The sequence below is a fragment of the Podarcis muralis genome, chromosome 11, assembly GCF_964188315.1.
Source record: "Podarcis muralis chromosome 11, rPodMur119.hap1.1, whole genome shotgun sequence".
Taxonomy (NCBI): domain Eukaryota; kingdom Metazoa; phylum Chordata; class Lepidosauria; order Squamata; family Lacertidae; genus Podarcis; species Podarcis muralis.
Genome location: NC_135665.1, coordinates 24,664,707 through 24,687,167, shown reverse-complemented (window position 1 = coordinate 24,687,167; position 22,461 = coordinate 24,664,707). Strand labels below are relative to the sequence as shown.

The 22,461-nt window shown below is 42.7% G+C and overlaps 1 protein-coding gene across 1 annotated transcript in view; it reads left to right on the top strand.

Annotated features, from left to right (window-relative positions):
* WDR36 (WD repeat domain 36) overlaps nucleotides 1-22,461 on the top strand; it is a 36,403-nt gene that overhangs the window by 4,089 nt on the left and 9,853 nt on the right. The window contains exons 2-17 of the mRNA XM_028748435.2: nucleotides 453-480; nucleotides 1,010-1,110; nucleotides 1,968-2,085; nucleotides 2,188-2,320; nucleotides 3,138-3,192; nucleotides 5,740-5,872; nucleotides 6,310-6,485; nucleotides 8,249-8,369; nucleotides 9,438-9,503; nucleotides 9,925-10,008; nucleotides 12,233-12,387; nucleotides 13,580-13,694; nucleotides 15,101-15,266; nucleotides 16,592-16,700; nucleotides 18,555-18,634; nucleotides 21,730-21,837. Coding sequence (XP_028604268.2) covers nucleotides 453-480; nucleotides 1,010-1,110; nucleotides 1,968-2,085; nucleotides 2,188-2,320; nucleotides 3,138-3,192; nucleotides 5,740-5,872; nucleotides 6,310-6,485; nucleotides 8,249-8,369; nucleotides 9,438-9,503; nucleotides 9,925-10,008; nucleotides 12,233-12,387; nucleotides 13,580-13,694; nucleotides 15,101-15,266; nucleotides 16,592-16,700; nucleotides 18,555-18,634; nucleotides 21,730-21,837 — 1,748 coding nt within the window. The remainder of the gene's footprint in view (nucleotides 1-452; nucleotides 481-1,009; nucleotides 1,111-1,967; nucleotides 2,086-2,187; nucleotides 2,321-3,137; nucleotides 3,193-5,739; nucleotides 5,873-6,309; nucleotides 6,486-8,248; nucleotides 8,370-9,437; nucleotides 9,504-9,924; nucleotides 10,009-12,232; nucleotides 12,388-13,579; nucleotides 13,695-15,100; nucleotides 15,267-16,591; nucleotides 16,701-18,554; nucleotides 18,635-21,729; nucleotides 21,838-22,461) is intronic.

Genomic DNA, 22,461 nt, shown 5'->3' with positions numbered 1-22,461 from the left:
ATGTGACTTGGATTTTTTTTTTCATTTTCACATCCTTTACGGAAGGAGTGGGGCTTGTGCTCTTGCATAACATTTGACTTGCAGCTATACAAAATAATTTATTCTATATCACTCAAGATAATCCTCATTTTCACATCCTTTCCAAAATGAATGGGACTGCAGCTGTTGTGTAACATAAAATGTTTTCATATCATGGTGCATGTAAATCTGAAAGAGTGCAGCTGAATTTCATTTCAATTTCATTTAATTTCATTAAAGGGGTGTTTTTCCACAGATTTAACAAGAGGCCAGTTCCATTACTATTATAACTTTTCTAACTACAGCAGTTATTTCATGAATAACTATGCCCATCTTCCATGCACATCAGTCTCTTTCTCCAGAAACATTTATAGCTTGTCTAATAATTGTAATACTGAACTATTTTTCTAAAAAATATTATGCTTTTATTGCAGGTGAAGAGACTAGGCTTAGTTGCTGTTAGTAAGTATATTGTTCTATGTATGTGCATTTAATATGCAGTTTAGTTTTGTATCTTTCTTTACAAATTGTAAGTTGCGGTGGATACTGTTTACGTACAAAAAACGTGCTAAAAGTTGTAAAATCCACTACAAAATGGAGTGTTTTGTACCCAAGTTTAATTGGACATCTGAGGCAGAAAATCTCTTCACTGACTCTACCTGGGAGTAATAACAATAAATTAAAACTTGTTGCCCTTCCACCATGCACTGGAGGAACTTGTGTCCGAGTAAACTTTGTGTTTTAAGTCCTGTTTATCTTAGAGCATTCAAATGAATGTGCCTTCTGGTCATTCATACTGATGGAGCACACAGTAAATTGTGTGTTTTAGTTCTAAGCATGTTTCAACATTTTGTGTGTGTATTTCTAGTAGCATTGTTTTCCGTATACGTATACGTTGAGGGAAATTATCAGTCCATCACAATGTGTCTTCTTTGCTGTGTGTACTTTAAAATTGATAGAGCTTGCTCTTTTTGTTTCCCTTGTCTTTTAGGCAATGCTTTGCCACAGGACATTACCTGTTTGGCAGCCGACAGAATGTTGGTCTTTGCATCTTGTGGCAGTCTTCTCCATGCTTTTGCTCGGAACAAAGAGGTTTGTATAATTATTATGCAAGATATACCAATTTGTATCTGATCCTGAAAGTATTTAAGCTGCAAACCTATAGCCACAAACCTGGGAGTAGTTCACAGAATTCTATAGAACTTGCTTTTGAGTATACATTTGTATTCAGGATATGGGTGCTGTATTATTAATGTATGGGTGATTTGCCCCTGCATATCTCAAAGGTGGGCTGGAGTTGCTCTGAAACCTTAGTATGATGTTACATATAATAATAATAATTTATTATTTGTACCCCGCCCATCTGGCTGGGTTTCCCCAGCCACTCTGGGCGGCTTCCAACAAAGATGAAAGATACACTAAAATTTCACATATTAAAAACTTCCCTGAACAGGGCTGCCTTCAGATGTCTTCTGAATGTCAGGTAGATGTTTATCGCTTTGACATCTGATGGGAGGGCGTTCCACATGGCGGGCGCCACTACCGAGAAGGCCCTCTGCCTTGTTCCCTGTAACTTGGCCTCTCGCAGTGAGGGAACCGCCAGAAGGCCAGATATTGTTACAGTCAATATCTGGTTTACATTTGGAATTGTTTAAAATATTAATTCTGAAATTGGTACAGCTGGGATGTTGTATGGGTCATATTATGACTCTTGAATCTAGTTTGGGCTGTATGTTATGCTTGTATTCTGTCTTTCCACCTAATCAATGTCAGGGAACCTGTGCCTCTCCTTTCATCCCTCACTCTGGCTGGAACTGATCAGAGTTGAAGTAATAACATCTGGAGGGCCGCAGGCTTCCTATACCTGTGCTAAAGAGTGCTGAAGGCACTTCATGTCCAGATATGATTTCATACCTCTAAGGAAATAACTGAGATACTTTGAATTGCAGGTGGTTCACACTTACAAAGGTCACAGAGCAGATGTTCACCTTATACTGCCATTTGGGGATCATTTGATATCTGTTGATCGTGATAACGTTCTCATTATTTGGGATGTACAGTCAGAAGGTAATATTTGACCCTTTTTAAAGTAATAACTATTCAGAGAAATAAATTTTTAAAACATATTTGTAGCATATATGGCAGCTAATGGTCTTCTTTGTCCTGCAGAAGAATACTTGCAGATGAATTTTGATAAGACAGTGTTTGCTGTTTCTGCAATTATGCACCCAAGTACCTATTTGAATAAAATTCTTCTTGGTAGTGAACAAGGAAATCTACAGTTGTGGAATGTAAAATCCAAGTAAGAACATGTCTCTCTCCCCCACCCAACTTCCTGACCCAAACTACAAATGTATTAGCCTGGTTATCAGTCATTTACTCCCGTAAAATGTGGAATTAATGCAGAGCGCTGATGGATTGGAGGTGGACAATTTTCCAATGTTGTTTGATTCTAACAGACTAAATTGTAAATATGGCCATAAGTGAAACAATCACATGCTAGTGGTTCTCAAACTAAAGCTATACTGAAGGGCTTGTTTAGCAACGAGCCTGTTCAAATTACATAGGAAATAACTGAGAATATTTGAAGTGAGCATGAATTTATGTTTCTAAGACAGTAGAAGGGTTACGTAGTTTTGATCTAAAAATATGGGCCAAAGTCACAAGCACTATTTTCCTTGTTTAGTTTTATTTAAATGAGATTTGCACTATGCACCTATTGGTGACATTGATGAGTATTGTCTTAGGGGTGTCTTTGCATAGAGACAATGGCCCTGACAACTGTGAGAAGATTGAACCGCCATAGCTTTCCTCTCCCTTGTTTCCCAATGCAGGCTCCTGGGTCTCTACCAGAAAGGAGCTCTCCTGAAGGGAATGCTATGAGGACAGAGGGATCCTGGGGAAGTGGGAATTGGCTAAGATTGGGCAGAGGCTTTTAGTTCTTGGGACCTAAGACAATGCTAGTAGTATTCGCCCCCACCCCAATAAATAGCACACCAGAAGTTTTAAGAATTTTTTCTGCAAATGTTGGTTTTGTGTTTAACATCCATTCTGATGTACCGGTAGTTTTGTTTCGTAGCATTCAAAACACTAACTTCTTTCTCTCTCCCCCACCAAAGCAAACTTTTATATACATTTCCCGGCTGGGGAGCAGGAGTGACAGTCCTTCAACAGGTAAGTGTGTGAATATACAGTGGTGCCTCGCAAGACGAAATTAATTCGTTCCACGAGTTTTTTTGTCTAGCGAATTTTTCGTCTTGCGAAGCACGGTTTCCCATAGGAATGCATTGAAAATCAATTAATGCGTTCCTATGGTCAAAAAAAGTCCAAACAAAGCCAAATTTGGTACAACAAGAGTTTATTAAGTGCTCTTTAAAGTCACACATACTGTAAAGAGCATTTCAAAATTCAAACCCAGAATTTTTTTAAAAAAACAGCAGAGTGGCCCAATGGTCACAGAAAATCATAAAAATGCAGAAAAAAACACACAAGCTTTCAGATTCTTGCAAACCCCTCCCCAACTGTTCCCCCAGCCACCCAGCACACAGAAATTCAAACCCAGAATTTTTTTCGTCTTGCGAAGTAAGCCCATAGGGAAATTCGTCTTGCGAAGCAGCTCGAAAAACGGAAAACCCTTTCGTCTAGCGAGTTTTTCGTCTTGCGAGGCATTTGTCTTGCGGGGCACCACTGTATAGAGGGTTGGATCCAGAGATCAGTCTGCAGAAGGTGGTGAGCAAAAAATGAGCTTGCTGGCACCTCCTCTTCATGACAGTCTGCCCTTCTAAAAAGGCTTTTCCTAGGTTTGGGGGAACCCTGCTAAATAGTTTGGACCGAGGGGGAAGGTGATGGAAAATCAAGTGAAAACACCTTCTGTGAGTGGCAGCTTCAATTACCCTCTGCAGGCTTATCTCTGGTTTTAACCCAGCGACAATTACATACTGTTCCTTGATAGTTATTTTCAGATTGCTTTATTAATGTTCTCTGCTAGATCAAATAGGTATAGCCCACAATGCTAAGCCTGTCCCTTAATTTCTAGTTCATATTAGCAGATCTACTACTACTATTGCAGGATTCTGAGTGACAGACTTTAGTAAGCAATGTACATGTCAGTACTCTTGAAAACACTGTATACTTGGGCTGTATTATATTGCTAGTGGCGTTGCAAAAATAATATATATGTAGGGGATTTTTCTTTAAATAAACGAACCTAGCTCTTGCCAATCTGAAATTCATTCAAAAAGTCTATGCTAAAAATTAGCACTAGAATAGAAATGGAACGATCACATGCAGGCTTCAGTCTACACACCCTTATCTAGAAGTAAGTTCTGTTCCATTTAATTGATTTTTTTTAAAATTAACGCAGTATGTTTGGGTTTAGACTGTTAAACCATGGTCCACAAATCACATATTCTTAAAATGTAGTAATCTTGGGACCATGTATTGTAGTTTGTTTGTTTTTAAAGAATTCAACCTGTATGGAGCTCATTACTTGTGCTCTGCTTCTAAACACTTCTATTTGAACATAATTAGAATGGTGTCAGTGTCCCAAATTATATACTAGTAGGTTTTACGCAAGGCTGTAATCCTTAAGCACACTTGTTTGGAAGTAAGCCCCAGTGAGGTTAGTGCTAAATATATGCATCCAAAATTTGATTTCATCCAAACGTCCACTCTTAGGTGGAAGAGTTGTAATTAAAATGTTATGTGTACTGTGAGTGGTGTGGCCCTGAATGTATGTTCCCTTGCTGTGCATTCATATATTTGATATGAACGACAATAAGGTTTGTACAAAGGCTTGCAAGGTGTTGGAAACTGGGCTTTAGTGTTAATACAGTAAGTTCTGTGGCCTGTTATAATCAAAGAATGTGTTAAGTTAGAGGTAGAGGGTTGAATCATATGAAACAAGCAAACTTATGCTCATGGATCAAGACCTCTGAATGACCCTCTGGAATGGTGGGCTGTAGTTGGGAGGGGGAGTCAAATTAAATCTCCCCCCCCCCCCACGCTCCAAACGAGTACAGCGTATGTGCACAGATCACCATTGAATCCAAGTGAAAGTTTACTAAAGAGAGTATTATTAGAGAGTATTAGTCTACAGCTTCCGCAGTTTCTTTTGCCCTGGCTTTAGATGGTGAAGCACACTCCAAATAAAGATGTAAGTAGGTGTAAAAATGTGTAGAACTAATTTGTTTGCCCTTCCTCCACAATGGCAACATTTTGATGAAAGCTGACCAAACCTACTGTATCACCCGAAGTCTCCGATAGCCTCTCTTGCTGCTTCTGTGGAGGTTGAAGGAAACAGGCAAGATCTTGGAGTTAGCATCTCACCTAGTCTGAACTCTGAGGCTCCTTCCATTTTGGAAATATTAGAAGATGACTGAGAAATAATGCCATGGAATAATGATTACATGCATCTCATTCTATTCAGTATGCAATAATACTCATTCTATTCAGTATGCAATAATAAAAATGCATGACAGTAAACAAGCTTTGAAATTGGAAAAGCATGTCTTTGATGCAGCAAGCTTATTCTTGTCTAAAAAGTAACAAAAGCCTAATTAGAATGAACTTGTGTGCTTACTCAGAACTTGGTGATTTCATTCAGGTGTGCCCAGGAAAAGTTTCTAATGGAATCTTACCACACATTCTTAACAGGTTATTTATGCTCTGTTGCAAAATATCAAAAGTTGCTGTTGTTTAATAGTATAACTTTCTTTGCAGGCCCCAGCAGTGGATGTCATTGCAGTAGGTCTTGTGTCTGGTTACATCATAGTGCACAATATTAAATTTGATGAAACGCTGATGAAATTTCAACAAGACTGGGGTCCCATAACAGCAATATCATTCCGTACAGGTACACTTCGACACTTACTAGAAACCTCAGATGTGAGTTAAAGCCTTAAGTTGAAATACAAATTTAAGTATAAGCTACTTGTCACCTGTTGCAAGCTATCATAAGGCCAGGACTGAAATGTACAGGTAATTGGTCTTGCTGTAGTTGCATTTAGACAGTCCTCCAGTCGATGGCTTGAAGATCACAGATGATTCTGAACGTTCTATTCTCCCCTTGCATGCACAGTTTTTATGGAAATTTTTCTGGTCTAATCAAACGATAGTTTATTGTTATGTCTGAACAGGAAAATTGTGGCGTGAGTGATTTAATCACTCACCCTCTCCCAATCTATTTTAATGTTAGTTGGCTTTCTTTCCCAGTTGCACGCTCTTCAGTCTTACTTGTTTTGATTTAAGGTATCTGTATTTATGTTTTGTTTATTTTCTGCATGTGATCAGATGGACACCCAGTTATGGCTGCTGGAAGTCCTGTTGGGCATATTGGGTTGTGGGATCTAGAAGAAAAGAAACTTCAGGGCCAGATGAGAGGTGCCCATTCTACAGCAATTTCGGGTATGACGTTTGTCCAAGGGGAACCACTTCTTATTACCAATGGTTCGGACAATGCAATAAGGGTAAGTTATATGGCTTTAACTAATTAATATTCCGTTTCCAAAATGATTTCCCCTGCCCCTTCTGATGATCGTAAGATGATTCATGCACCTAGTCAAGTACTTTATTTTATTACGGTCATAGACCAGCATAAGCAAAACATCTGAATAAATAGCATAACAGTATAAATCTAAGCGAATAATTAAATAAATAGGAGCAAAAACCAAACGTAGATTTAAACATATACATAGAATACTTAATTACGTAATTCATGCACCTAGAAACACAATGTATACGCCTTCTTTTTGTTCTTGGGAACAAAAATACTGTGTAGTTGTGCAAAACTGTTCCGGGTAGAGCATTATGGTGCGTCTGTAAGATGCCCTCTTATGTTCGTTGTTGCATAATTAGGTTTCATTTGTTGAGAAACAGCAGGCAATCTGCACAGTTCTGCTAAGCCAGTCATTACTAGTGATATACAGTGGTGCCCCGCAAGACGAACGCCTCGCAAGACGGAAAACCCGCTAGACGAAAGGGTTTTCCGTTTTGGAGGCGCTTCGCAAAACGAATTTCCCTATGGGCTTGCCTCGCAAGACGACAGCCCATAGGGAAATCTCCGGGACAGCGGGGAAGCGCAGCGCGTCTTCCCCGCTGTCCTTGGACCTCCTCCGAAGCCTGGCGGCGGGGCGGGGACACCTCCTCTCGCCGCCGCCGGGCATCGGAACAATGCCCCGATGCCGGGCGGCGGGGCGGGAACCTCTCACCCCGCCGCCGGGCATCTGAACGATGCCCCGATGCCGGGCGGTGGGGCGGGAACCTCTCCCCCCGCCGCCTGGCATCGGAACGATGCCCCGATGCCGGGCGGCGGGCGGGAACCTCTCACCCCGCCGCCGGGCATCAGAACGAGGTCCTGGACCTCTTGTGAAGGCAGGCGGGGGCAAAAGTCTTTGTCCCCCCTGCCTGCCTTCCCAGGGGCTTTTAAATCGCCCCGGACAGCGGAGAAGTCCTCCGCTGTCCCGGGCGATTTAAAAATGCCGCCCGCCAGCATTTTAAGATCGCCCCGGACAGCGGAGACGTCCTCCGCTGTCCCGGGGTTTTTTAAAATGCTGGGGGTGGGAAGAAAGGCCCTTGCCCCCCCCCCCCAGCCTTCAGAAGAGGTCGGGGGACAGACTGTCCCCGGACCTGGTCTGAAGGCGGTTTCCCTAGGAACGCATTAATTGATTTTCAATGCATTCCTATGGGAAACCGTGCATCGCAAGACGAAAAACTCGCAAGACGAAGAGACTTGCGGAACGAATTAATTTCGTCTTGCGAGGCACCACTGTAACTATCACTAATCTGGTTGAGGATTTGAATGAGCAATCATGTACCATTAAATCACTTCCTCCTTCTCTCCCTGTCCCCAATCTAGAACAGTCTTTTTACAAGTTTTCTTTTAACAAGAAAAGGCATATTTGTGCTCTTGGATAAAATTTTAAAAATCACTTAGTGTGCATTGTTCCCTGTTCTTATAAAAAACACAAAGATTAGGATCCAAGTACTTATGTTAGGAAATACTTCTTTGCTAAAATCAGGTATTCGGAAGCATGAAGTATCTATAATTTGAAAAAATAACGGAGAAGGTTTTGTATGTCCTTGAATGAAACATGAGTGTGGCCACATACAGAGCTTCTGAATATTACTAGTTTATTGGTTTATTACTGTGCATTTATTTTGCTTCAAGCTTATTTTCAAGTCTTGCTTTCCTTTACACTTGTTTTCTTGTGTTTGTTTACTTGTTGAATAGGTATGGATCTTTGATGGCCCTGGAGGAAGTGGCAGATTGCTGAGATTCCGAATGGGCCACAGTGCACCTCCAACAAAAATCAGATATCATGGGCAAAATGGGCAGCAAATTCTCAGTGCCGGTAGGAATTCTACAAGCTTCCTGTTATGTTGAAATGAGTAATACTGTTTTTGGATCAAGTCACGTGAAATTCAGTTTCTCGTGATTAAGGATTAGTCATAGGCCAGCCAATTTATCTCTGACTTGTTTGGTTTTGGTCCAGTATGCAGGTTGGATCTTGAACATAGTTTTACCTTTTTCAATTACTGCTACTTAAGTTCACAAAAATACTAGGAGTTTCGATTTCAAAGTCTTGGTTTTCTTGTAAAAGTTGGCCCCTGTCCAAAATAACGTAATACAATAAGCCCACAAGTTGTGCACGCGTTACTTAATGTGATTAGAACATTGTGCAGGGGGGAATGAATGAATGAATGAATGAATGAATGAATGAATGAATAGAGAGTCATGGAAACCCACCATTCTCTGATCTTTCATTTATTTATTTCCCCACCGGCACCAGCACACCCAGCTATATCTTCCTCTCTTACAAGCATCCCAGAACCCTCATACCACCTCGCCAAAGTCCAGTAAGCATGGTCACACCTTCCTTACCAGCCTCTGGGAAGGAGGTGTGTAAGCTCTGGGAGCATCCCAAAGCCAGTAAGGAAGGCACCCTACTCACACTCAGGACCCTACCACGACCTTCACAGACCCTAATAAGCAGCTGTCTGCCTGCGGGGGGGGGGGGGGAGGTCGGGGGGGGGGCATTCCTGACTTTGTGCGATTTTGCCTTTGTGTTCAGACCCCCGGAACTGAACCATTGTGTAAGTAGCGGGCCCATGTAATTTAACACTGCATTAGGAGATAATTTCAAGCTTTGTTGATTGGTTATTAACCAATAGGACACACTGCTGGCGGAATGAATTCCTCCCTCTCCTCTGCAGCCCATCTCCTCCCCAAAAAAATATACTCAGGAGGGTTAGACGATCCTCCAGAGAAGAGAGGAGGGGGAGGCATGTCAGTGGTGAGACGTTGGATGCAAAAGCAAGGTTTTCTCCAACAATTTCTATAACGGTTTACATTTAAAAGTTGCCTAAAATGAACTGATGCATAGGTATACCTACATATATTTTTTTATGTTCTCCTGTAGGGCAAGATAGTACCTTGCAGTCATTTTCCACGGTGCATGAGCGATTCAATAAAAGCTTAGGACGCGGTGAGTGGGACTACGCAATGCATAATCAAATGCCTGTGAAGGTATTTTGGTGTATTGAACCTGTACGGGTGCTAAAATATTGTGCAGCTGCTTGGTTCACCCAGATTACTTACAGTTTCTAGCTGCTCTTCGTATGCGCTCAGACTCTTGTTGTTTAATGACTGGTAAACAATCCTGAACCAGAGGAAATAATATTCTGTAAAGAAAGTTCTATTGAAATGAGTGAAATTTCTTATGATAATTTTTGTTTGTTTGTGCTTTTGAAACTTAACACCTGATCCTAATTTCAGTGTAATTTTTCTTTTGACGTAGTATTGGGTGGTGGTGTGGCAGAGGTAGGAAACAGCCTTCCCTAAGACTTAATATGTTCAAACTGTCAGTGCCTGCCGTACATTTGTGTCATGTTTCTCATCTCTTGAAGGTTCCATAAATAAAAAGAAATCAAAAAGGAAAGGACTCCGGTATGATACAATGGCTCTTCCACCTATTACAACATTTGCTACAGGTGCGTAATTCTTTGCTTGTCTTGAATGAATGAGGTAATAAGGCATCAAGTCTCCCCCCCCCCCTTCCCCTGCCCCCATTGAATAGCATCTTACGTGGCTGATGAGATTCCAAGTAAATCTAGAATGACGTGCATTGGGGAAAACAATGCACACTGATGGGAACCAAAGCGGCTGTGACTATCCAGAAAAGTAATTGGTGGATGGCTCAGTGAAAACACTAACTCACTGTGCAGTTGTGTTGAAAAGGTCAAATCCCATGTTGGAGGTGATTATAGAGAAGATACTGAAAATGAAAGGCTCCTCTAATAATGGCTATGTACAGAAATATACAGTGCAATTCTTAGCAGCCTATTTGTATATTTAATTTATGACGTTTGCTGCCACGTCGTGCTGTGATGGGCGCTGGCTGACCTCACATTAAAAGCAGAATAGACCAGTTCACGGAGGGCGGAACTATCAAGGGCTGTTGGCTATGACAATGAAATGGGACTTCTAGACTTAGTGGCAGTGTGCTGCAATTAGATGTTGGAAGCAGGACACTGGACTGCATAGACTACTAGTCTGATTCCACAGCGCTGCTCTTAAGTTGTTTTTTCTACTCTCAGTGCAACAAGTTCCTCCGGCCTGGTGGAACGCTCTGTCTCATGAGACCAGGGCCTTGCAGGATCTGATTTCTTTCCGCAGGGCCTGTAAGACAGAGTTGTTCCGCTTGGCCTTTGGCTTGGAGCCAATTTGATTCCCTCCCTCTCTTTTTTCTTTTCCTTTCTCCTCCTGCGATGAGGCTACATTTTAACATTTTAATGTTTCAATATTTTAATGTTGTATTTTAATATTGGTTTTAAGTTGTATTCATTCAACTTGTTTTTATTATTGCTTGTTAGCTGCCCTGAGCCCGGCCTTGGCTGGGGAGGGCGGGGTATAAATAACAATAACAACAACAACAACAACAACAATAATAATAATAATAATAATAATAATAAATAGTGCTATAGGTTGTTCTTACAATATTAATTCTGTTCAATGTTAAGTGGGTAGTTTCCCATAAGAAGAGCCTGCTGTATCAGGCCAGTAGCCCATCTGGTCCAGCATGCTGCTCTTACAGGAGCCAAGCAGATGCCCGTGGGAAACTAGGGAGCAGAACATGAGCACTCATGCACCCCCCCCCATGTGGTTTCCAGCAATTGGTATTCAGAAGCATTGCTGCCTCTAGCTGCAGGGGACAGAGCATAGTTGCCATGGCTAGTCCACCATGAATTTGTACAGTCCTCCTTTAAAGCAATTGGGGGGGGGGAATAAACTATATGACCATTTCAATTGGTTCATATGTGTTTCACTGTAAACGAATGGCTCTCAAGTTTCATAGAGAGTAAGGGATGATATTAAATGCTAACTTGGCTTTGGGACGCGGGTGGCGCTGTGGGTAAAAGCCTCAGCGCCTAGGGCTTGCCGATCGAAAGGTCGGCGGTTCGAATCCCCGCGGCGGGGTGCACTCCCGCTGCTCGGTCCCAGTGCCTGCCAACCTAGCAGTTCAAAAGCACTCCCGGGTGCAAGTAGATAAATAGGGACCGCTTACTGGTGGGAAGGTAAACGGCGTTTCTGTGTGCTGTGCTGGCTCGCCAGATGCAGCTTGTCACGCTGGCCACGTGACCCGGAAGTGTCTCCGGACAGCGCTGGCCCCTGGCCTCTTAAGTGAGATGGGCGCACAACCCCAGAGTCCGTCAAGACTGGCCCGTACGGGCAGGGGTACCTTTACCTTTAAAGCCATCCATAGTTGGTGGCCTCCTGGGGAGCAACTTCCATCGTTTGACGGACTACCTTGTGCTGGACGGACCCTTTACAGTTACAGCAGACATGGAACCCTTGTACTGTAACCATGTACAGTGGCACCTCGGGTTACATACGCTTCAGGTTACAGACTCCGCTAACCCAGAAATATTGCTTCAGGTTAAGAACTTTGCTTCAGGGTGAGAACAGAAATCGTGCTCCGGTGGTGCGGCGGCAGCAGGAGGCCCCATTAGCTAAAGTGGTGCTTCAGGTTCAGAACAGTTTCAGGTTAAGTACGGACCTCCGGAATGAATTAAGTACTTAACCCGAGGTACCACTGTATTAAATTAAACAACTGCTAAACAATTGTTATAAAATGTGTGCAAAGCTATTTTTTCATGGGACAATTGCTTCTTGATTAAGAGTTGTGCCTTTTAACGTATTTTGATTGTGTTACAGAGGTCGCCCGTCAAAGTGACTGGGATGGGATCATTGCTTGCCATCAAGGATTTCTAAGCTGTACTACCTGGAATTATCAGAAAGGGTCAATGGGAATTCACAAACTGATGCCACAAGACTTCAGCAAAAATAGACCTCTTGGTGTATATGCAACAGTAAGGGTTGTTTTTAACTTTGTTGTTTTTAAGTGTACAGAAAAACCCGCTCATAATTCAGAATGACATAACCAAGATAGGTTGATGTTGTTGTTGTTAAAAGCAGTAATATATTTAAAATACAATAAACCAGATGCACAAACAGAGAGCCATCACTGAAAGGGCCTATTCTTGTTTACCTAAGACTTTAGGGCTTAATTGGAGGGCAGTTAGGTATGTCTGTGGTTGGTTGGTTGGTTGGTTGGTTGGTTGGTTGGTTGAGTGTACTTATATGCCACTTTTCCACAAAGCGGCTTACAGGAAACATCCAAAATGTCAAAATGCAAGCATACGAAATACAGAGAGCATGTCAGTAAATTCAGAAATGACAAAAATCAACAATTTGCTGCTGTTTGACTGTTAAATTCGGTATTACAAGGAAAAAAGCAGTCTAGGTTTAAGTACATAAATACAAAGAAAGCAAGTGTTAACTGACAAGAAGGGTTCTCGTTCTGGCCTTTGTGCACACCAGAGAGCCTGGCTTAACTACAGCTCAGAGGGGAAGGGACTTCTCATCAGGCTAAGTGACATACAACTGCCGCTCATACGTTAACTCCAGAGGAGACTGGCAGCAGCAGCAAAAGGCAAATGCTTGAGAAGGCAATGATGGCCAGTCTCTTCCCCTGCCTCGAAGTTACCACTTCTGGTAACTTCTGTTATTGCATTGTAAATTGCTCTGACACACTTTAGGGTAAAGTGGCAAGTAAGTAAAGTCAAACCTCGGTTCCAGAACGCCTCTGTTTTGGAACGTTTCAGCTCCCAAACGCCGAAAACCCAGAAGTAACTGCTCTGGTTTTCGAACGATTTTCGGAAGCTGGACATGCTTTTTGGAAGCCCTTTTCATTTTTTCCCATTGACTTTGCAGCCAGCCCATTGATCCTTGGTTTCTGAACTTTTTGGAAGCCGAAACGGTCTTCCAGAATGGATTAAGTTTGAAAACTGAGGCTCCAGTGTATGCTAAATCACAATAATAGCAAGAATTTTTCTTTATCTGAACATCTCAGTAGTTTTTTGAAAGTAGAATCAGTTTGTATTGAATAGTGTCTGTTTAAACAGTTAAGAAGCTGACATTGTTAATCACAAATATTGGAAGTAAGATTTCAAATATTTTCTTCTATAAAAAAAAACTTGTTTCTTTCTCTTTCCCCAAAAGGCAGTAGATATCAGTTCCTGCGGAAACTTTGCTGTAATTGGACTTTCAACAGGACATGTGGATGTATACAACATGCAGTCTGGCATTCACAGAGGGCGTTATGGCAAAGAAAAAGGTGAAAATAGGACATTTTAGAAAACATTCTGGTTGAAATCCAGTGCTGCCTTTTCTGTTGCAGAATGTCTTTTGATCCAGCCAAGGCATCTGCTAATGTACAAAAATGGGGGGAAGGCAGAGATTTTTGTCAATCCCTTCTCTCTGCTGCAACACTCTGTGGCCACCAAAAGTCTGCTCTAGAAGGCTGGAGGACCCTATACAACAGTTTGGAAGATCGCATAAGTGAGAGGCAGGGTGTCAGTGAAATTTCCCTCCCCATATCTTAAATTAGTGGGTGTCTCAGCTGAATCAAAAACTGTTCCACGAGCGGATAGCTGCATCGGAGTTTACCCTCTTAACAACAGTTTCAGTGTTGTTGAGACTCTGGATCGGAAATACACCCTCAGAATGCTCTCCTGTAACAATATGGCTATTACTGCTATACAGAGAATGGGATGTGCTGGCTTGTGTTTCGCACACCTACGCTGAACATCATTTGTAGTATTTGCCATGTGATTGGGAATACGCTTGTACATGAGGAAAGCATATGCATATAGGGATGTAGGAGAACATGTCCAACTGCAAGCACAATCTTCATTTTGTATTGCAGAGGGTGAGCATAAGCCAATGAGCCCTTTTTGGCACATACTGTGTGACAAATTTCCGGCTGCATTTTCAAATGTATGAATGTTGCCAGCAGATTAAATTGAGCCTTTGGATTTGATGTGCTGCAGAGAAGAGGCAGGAAGCTTTTGCACAACACTGACCTTTGGTTATAGCTCAGGGGTGGGTATCCTGTCACCTTCCAAATACTGTTGAAGTTCAACATACAACTCTCATCAGCCCCAACTATTATGGCCACTGGTCAGGGATGGAGCAAGCTGTAGTTTAGCAAAATTTTGGAGGCCCACAAGTTAAATAACCCTGCTATGATCAGACAACAGCTAGATGGATCATTGCGTGCCTGTATATTATGATGGCAATAAACCAGCAATAACAAAGGTGCATATTGTTACTTCATACTGGAGTAGGGAGATGCTTCTGATACACATGCCTGCCTTCTGCATGCACAGTGAGTTGTTAAGTCGTCTTTGCATTAACAAATTTGGGGTTCCAGTTTCATAAGATAGTGTGTCCCTTGTGCATTTGGTGGCATGGTTTAGCCATGCAGAATGAGGAAGGAAGCTTTACTCTGGATCTCAGTTCCACGGTGGACACAATGTACTGCACTACAGGAAAAATATGACAGAAAGTGAATTTGATTAACCGTGGTAGGGTATCTATCTATTCCTGAAGGATGTTATGTTGTTCTTAGATTGTGAGCAGTGTTAAGGATCTGTATATAAGTTTATAGTAATAAATAGTTGGATGACGCCAAATTAAGGTGGTGGAATATTAATTGACTCTTTTTCTTTGCAATTAAAGCCCATGAAGGCTCCATAAGAGGAGTAGCCGTGGATGGATTAAACCAGCTGACAACCACAGCAGGAAGTGAAGGATTGATCAAGTTTTGGAACTTCAAGAGCACAAAATTGGTTCACTCTATTAACCTCCCTTCTTCTCCAAGTAAAATGTTGCTTCACAGAGACAGGTGGGATTATTGCAAGATGTATCATTTTTAATAACTTCTCTTACTTCAGCGGTGATATTTTCATAATTCATATTTGCAGAGCACAGTTGTACTAAAAGAGTTTCATCCCTCCTAGTTTCTGAAATGTGTGCCTCCTCCCTAGTTTCTTCATTTAGTCAGGGTCTTCTTGAGGATGGCCCTGCAGCTGCAGGCCTCCCTTCCAATTAAAATTCACTTGGCCTCTTCAGTTTTGACATTCAAGAAGGCTTTAGAAAGAGGGTGGCTAACCTTTTCTGGTCCAAAGGCTGCATTGAAGGTTAGTCATTCACACAAGCATATGCATGCATGCAAATAGAGCACACAAAACCCTAGGCATGCAGACCTGACATCCATGGACACAGGTGATGAATAGAACCATTTCCTTCTGCTGTGATACAGCTTATCTTTCAAAGGTGGCTCTTTTCCTGCTGGCATGGCACCGCTATTAGGAGATCTTGCCAGGCATGAGCAGGAGAGTGTGCTCCTTCCTTCCCTGTCCCCCGCCCCACCGGCCTGTAAGACCTAACAGTGATGCCAGAAGAAGAGGAGACACATTTGCAAAGTGAAGAGGTGCCTGAGTCTGCCAGGGGCTGGCAGACAGCTGGCATTGGCTTGGCAGGCTGGATCTGGAGCCACTCTTGCTTTAAAATCTTTACTGTGGCCTTTCCTTAAGAGAAAGGGTCCCATCTTGGTTGTCTGTATGCATTCAGTGCTTAGTACAGTGGTACCTCGGGTTAAGTACTTAATTCGTTCCGGAGGTCTGTTCTTAACCTGAAACTGTTCTTAACCTGAAGCACCACTTTAGCTAATGGGGCCTCCTGCTGCTGCTGCTGCTGCGCCGCCAGAGCACGAGTTCTGTTCTTATCCTGAAGCACTATTTCTGGGTTAGCGGAGTCTAACCTGAAGCGTATATAACCCGAGGTACCACTGTATTTTGTCTGATGTTCCATTGTTTTTATTTCTCCATATGCTGCTTTGTGAAAAGCAACAAATAAATAACTGGAATAATCTTAACTGATGAAAATAATAAAATTATGGTTGTAATTAGGTTCTTACCCCTTACACATCCAACCCACTACAGTCACCTGTCCATTTTGCTCATTATGCCCTGCTTATATCCAGCTTTTGCCTGTCCTTTCCCCTGTGAAAACATTTAGGGTAGCCTTACTCTAAACATCTATTGGGGGTTTCCCCTAAAGTTTGTGTTCCAAGAGTATCAATAACAAAGAAGCATAATGCATTTTTTTTTTGCCTCTTCCTTAACATGTATTTGACATTCTACTTTATATTCTTCTTGATTTTACCAGTTGCATTCTGGGAATTGTTACGGATGACTTCACCATTAGCGTCCTGGATATAGAAACACGAAAAATTGTGAGGAAGTTTTCAGGGCACCAAGGCCAGATAAATGACCTGGTAAGTTTGTATCTATTTACTATCAGTTGTGTAGAGGTTACGTACCGCCAAAGTTCATCTACATTGGGCAGGCAACGTACTGACCTCCAGATTTTATAGACTGTAATTCCCATCATCCCCAGCCAACATAGCGAATGGTTAGGGAGAATGGAAGTTGCAGCCCACAGTATCAACAGGGTACCATGCTGCCTATCATCATGTTAGATCTTTGAGGTTTGTGCCGAAACAAATGCATATTCTTGTATGTGGGTCAGTTGATTTGGGGTCACCTAATCCTTTAGCAAGAGTGAATTATAATAAATGATCTGAATGGATACAGTTGCTATGTGCTAACTTCAACATTTTCCTAAGTATTCTTCAGCTTTGAATATATCCAACAACTCAATATTGAAATGCATTTTTGTTGCTAGTGTAGCTAGAGTATCATCCCAATTCTTTTTTAAAAATATTCATTATAATTTATAAAATATAAAATACAATGATTGCAAGGATATATCAAGTAAATACCTGTTCCTGTAATACCATATATATGTGTGTGAGTTTGTGTGTATCATGCAGCTACAAATACCAATATTATAAATCCAAAAATTATAACACATTAATTTACTGCATAGATAAATGGTTGTAATCAGTACAGTGGACGCTTGGGTTGTGAACGTGATCCGTGTGGGAGGCACGTTCGCACCCTGCAGTGCCATGTCTGCGGACGTGCAGGTTGCGATTCGGCGCTTCTGCGTATGCGCGACCTCCGAAACCTGGAAGTAACCTGTTCCGGTACTTCTGGGTTTTGGCGCAACCTGAAGCGTCTGTAACCTGAGGTATGACTGTATCATATTGTATCTAGTCTTCATGAATTCAATTAAGGGATTCCATTTATATTCAAGTTTTCTCTCTTACTTACCATATTTCAGCCATATTAATTCTTTATGCCAACCTCGCTTTTTGCCAGGTTTTCTTTCACTGTTGCTGGTGGCTTTATTATTCCATTTTTGCAACACAACAAGCATACAGTGGTACCTCGGGTTACAGACGCTTCAGGTTACAGACTCCGCTAACCTAGAAATAGTACCTTGGGTTAAGAACTTTGCTTCAGGATGAGAACAGAAATCGTGCAGCGGTGGCGGCAGGAGGCCCCATTAGCTAAAGTGGTGCTTCAGCTTAAGAACAGTTTCAGGTTAAGAACGGACCTCCGGAACCTGTTACCGTATTTTTCGCCCCATAGGACGCACTTTCCCCCCTCCAAAAATGAAGGGGAAATATGTGTGCGTCCTATGGGGCAAATGCAGGCTTTTGCTGAAGTGTGGAGAGTGAGAGGGGTTGGTGCGCACCAACCCCTCTCATTCTCCAGGCTTCAGGAAGCTGTCCGCAAGCCTGGGGAGCCTGTGGGAGTTCCCGCAGGGCTCCCTAGGCTGTGGATAACAGCCTGCTGCCTGGAGCACAGGGCGCCCTCCAGAGGGCGCCCCGTGCTACGCACAGGTGTCTGCAAGCCTTGCGAGCCCGGCGGGAGTTGCCGCCGGGCTCACAAGGCTTGCGGATAGCAGCCTGTTCTGGGGGCTGGGGTCGGGGGAAGCTCGGGCTTCCCCTGCCCCAGCCCCGTGGCTGGGGGGGGGAAGAGAAATATTTTTTTTATTCATTTCCCCCCCCCCCCCCAAAAAAGGAGGTGCGTCCTATGGGCCAGTGCGTCCTATAGGGCGAAAAATGCAGTAAGTACCCGAGGTACCACTGTACTAGCAACAAGTGATAAATTCCATATTAGCTCCTTACGCTTGACCCATTCATCCAAATATCCTAGTAACATTGTCAGGGGAATCTGTGCAGCTGTTACTCAAAAGAGAAATCATATTTTTTTGGTAGGCTTTCAGTTCTGATGGCCGCTGGCTAATAACGGCAGCTATGGACTGCACCATTAGGACCTGGGATCTGCCATCTGGGTGGTAAGTAAATTTAGAGATTGCATAGAAACTGCTACTTTGATATGTTACATGTGTGTACTGACAAAAGAGCACAATCAGTTTTAAAACCTTTCTATCTTATTCTTACTATGTATTAAATTTGTATAGCAGCCTTCATCCAAAGATCACTGGGTGGTTCACAACATAAAAATAGAAAATGAAAACACAAAATACATAATAAGCAAGAACAGAAACGAACTGGTCTACTTGCAAATATCTTCATTTATTTGTGTTTTATTGCCTTTATGCCTGAGGATTGAATCTGCCCTGCCCAAAGGTACACAAGAATGATATCTTGTCATACTCAGTTTCCTGTCTCAGCTGGCAATATATTAAGGCACTTTTGCTTCATAGGTAGATGAGTTTCTTAAATTTTTATTTTTAATAGAAAATGGTGCTTGCAATGGCTGGTGCAGTTTGCAAGAGAAGTCGTGTGAGTGGGGGACTCCCCACCCAAATAACCCAGTGCTTCGTCTGCTGTGGGGAAGTGGCACCTAGATGTAATACAGTGCCCCCTTTCCGAAGAAAAATTCTATCATGATGCTAATCACATGTAGGCTCCGAGTGCGGGGAGGAGAAGGGGCATCCAGCCCACTCACCCAAACAGAATATTATATCTTATGTTATATGGTAAAGGTTCTAACTAAAGTTAGAACGGGCAGCCCCTGCATTTCAGCAGAACTTGACTTTAATCATGCCAACTAATACTTGTTTGAACTTGTGTTTCTTCTCATTCACCTTAGGATGCACTGACATTTAAATGTTGCAACATTGCCCCACCAAAAAGGTCTCAGAGTTTCTTGTTATCATAACTTTTTCCAGATAGCAGTATGGATGTCAAATGGAAATGACAAAATGGTTCTCATACGTCAGAGGAGTTATCCGTATGCAGATTAGTACACAATGTACTTGTTTTTCCGTTCCCTTATGCATACATTGAAACTATACAGTCTGATGATGCAACTCTTGATTTAGTTTGATAGCACTTCAGTTTTAATAGGAATGTACTGCAATACTAAACCAATTACGTTAACTAGCGTGACATAATTGGACTAACATTTAAGGTTTCTTATACCTTCACAGTACATTGCCTTGAGACATATGTAAAAGGCATTTCATAAATTAAAATAATAATAATAATATCCAGAGCACACAACCACACACACATTGCAGTTTTTTTAATTTACCTGTACTTGGACTTCCAATGTTGCTTTCATTCAGATTTATTGTGTGTGTCTCCCTGCTGAAGAGTCCAGTCTGAGTTGGTTCTCCCTTCACCCTTGTATTTGATGCTAACTAGGGCAGGAATGAAAAAGGATAGATGTTTTAAAGCTCAAACGGAACTTCAGCCAATTTGCAGGAAGAATAGGACTGATGAGCAGTTGCAGATTTGATTCTTTACCGCAATTGCACACTTCTTGAGTTGTCAGATTGGGCGTGCGTGCCCACCAAGTGGACACACTTTAAACTGTTTTACTATGATTTGCTTTTATTTGGTCTTACAACAGTCGGTTCTTTGTTTTCTTCCTTTGAGGCATCTGGCATAGCGACAAAGGGTAAAGGGGTAGCTTTGGTTCCAGATTGTCTGGAATACAGTTGTAGCTGCCAGTCATACAGTCCTGTGTTCATCCTACTCATAATGGGCAATGCACGTCTGATAAAGTTGAGTTATGAGGCTCCACTAGACCCAGTGTATCCAATGCTCCATGGGCAGAACTCTGCTTCTGCAATATTCTCCTCCTCTGTGTCCCCAAAGGGTCCCCCAACCGTACAGAGGTGATTTCCCTGGGGAGCTGCAGGGAAGAGGAGACAAAAGTCTCCTGTGTTGAATGCCACCCAGTATTTCCCCCCCACCCAATATTTTTGTCATCACATTACATGGCCAGTTTAGTCTATTGGGAACATAAGGGAACGAATTGTAATTCATCACAATCACTACAGATTGATTTCTGTATGCTAAAAATCAAACATTACAAACTATCCCCACAATGAGTAAAAAGATTGACAAATTATGGGGATGTTTGTAGCTAAACTAAAGCATTGTATAAAAGCAAAAGAAAAGAGAAACATCGGATAACTTTTTTTTGAAGTTATAAATCATTTTTTCAGGGTTTTGAATTTAACCATTATATTTTATTTTTGTTTTGTTAACCGTGATGTGGGACAGTCAACCCAGTTGTACTTAGAAAAGACCATATGTGTTTATCCTTGTATGTTTTTTGTAGATGTCCATGTTTCTTAAATCTAATCCTCTGAACGCTCTGCTCCAACTGTCTGGAGAACTGAAGGGAATAATGTTCTGGCACCTTCTATCATCCAGAGCACTAAGGGCTGCTGGATCAGTTGCCTCACCTCTGTGCAAGCGAGATCACCAGCCTGAGATCAAGCCTGGCCCAGCTGGATTTAAATGCCCCTTTATTCTGACATTTTCAAATTGATTTCCCATCTCTCCCTTTTCCCCACACTCCTACTCCCTAATACGGCTTCTTTTTTTCGGTTTGTAATCCTGAACACATGAACTTGCCCTGTCTCCTTTTTAAAACGTTGAAGTGAACGTCTTTGGGAAGACTATACATTTGTCTGAAAAGCAGAATAAGAAGACTAATAATATAATGACTGGTACTGGTTTCATGCATTTAATAACTGGTAACTGAACTATCGCGGGACGCGGGTGGCGCTGTGGGTAAAAGCCTCAGCACCTAGGGCTTGCCGATCGAAAGGTCGGCGGTTCGAATCCCCGCGGCGGGGTGCGCTCCCGTCCTTCGGTCCCAGCGCCTGCCAACCTAGCAGTTCGAAAGCACCCCCGGGTGCAAGTAGATAAATAGGGACCGCTTACAAGCGGGAAGGTAAACGGCGTTTCCGTGTGCGGCTCTGGCTTGCCAGAGCAGCGATGTCACGCTGGCCACGTGACCCGGAAGTGTCTCCGGACAGCGCTGGCCCCCGGCCTCTTAAGTGAGATGGGCGCACAACCCTAGAGTCTGTCAAGACTGGCCCGTACGGGCAGGGGTACCTTTACCTTTACCTTTAACTGAACTATATATTATCTGTTATGTGATGAATTGTTTTTCTCTTTGCAGCCTTGTCGACTGTTTCCTACTAGATTCAGCAGCAGTAAGCATTACTATGTCTCCTACGGGAGACTTCCTAGCTTCTTCCCATGTAGATGATCTTGGAATTTACCTGTGGTAAGTCTTCCAGTGGTCTTCTGAGCATGTCCATGTTTAAAGCAGATCTATAAGACATCAGAACCTGGGACGCAGGTGGCGCTGTGGGTAAAAGCCTCAGCGCCTAGGGCTTGCCGAGCGAAAGGTCGGCGGTTCGAATCCCCGCGGCGGGGTGCGCTCCCGTTGTTCAGTCCCAGCGCCTGCCAACCTAGCAGTTCGAAAGCACTCCCGGGTGCAAGTAGATAAATAGGGACCGCTTTCTAGCGGGAAGGTAAACAGCGTTTCCATGTGCGCCTCTGGCTCGCCAGAGCAGCGATGTCACGCTGGCCACGTGACCCGGAAGTGTCTCCGGACAGCGCTGGCCCCCGGCCTCTTGAGTGAGATGGGCGCACAACCCTAGAGTCTGGCAAGACTGGCCCGTACGGGCAGGGGTACCTTATAAGACATCAGACTGCCCATTTCTATTGCTGCATTGTTCCATGGCACTTTAGTAAAAGGTGCAAGTTCTGCCCTTTGGAAAATTCCTCTGTAACTGCCCCCGCCTCCCAATCAGTTAAGTGTACTGGGACTGTTTTCCTAATATAATGAAATTCTAGACGCGTTTGCTTGGAAGCGAGTTCTGTTTATGTCAGTTGAACTTGCTTT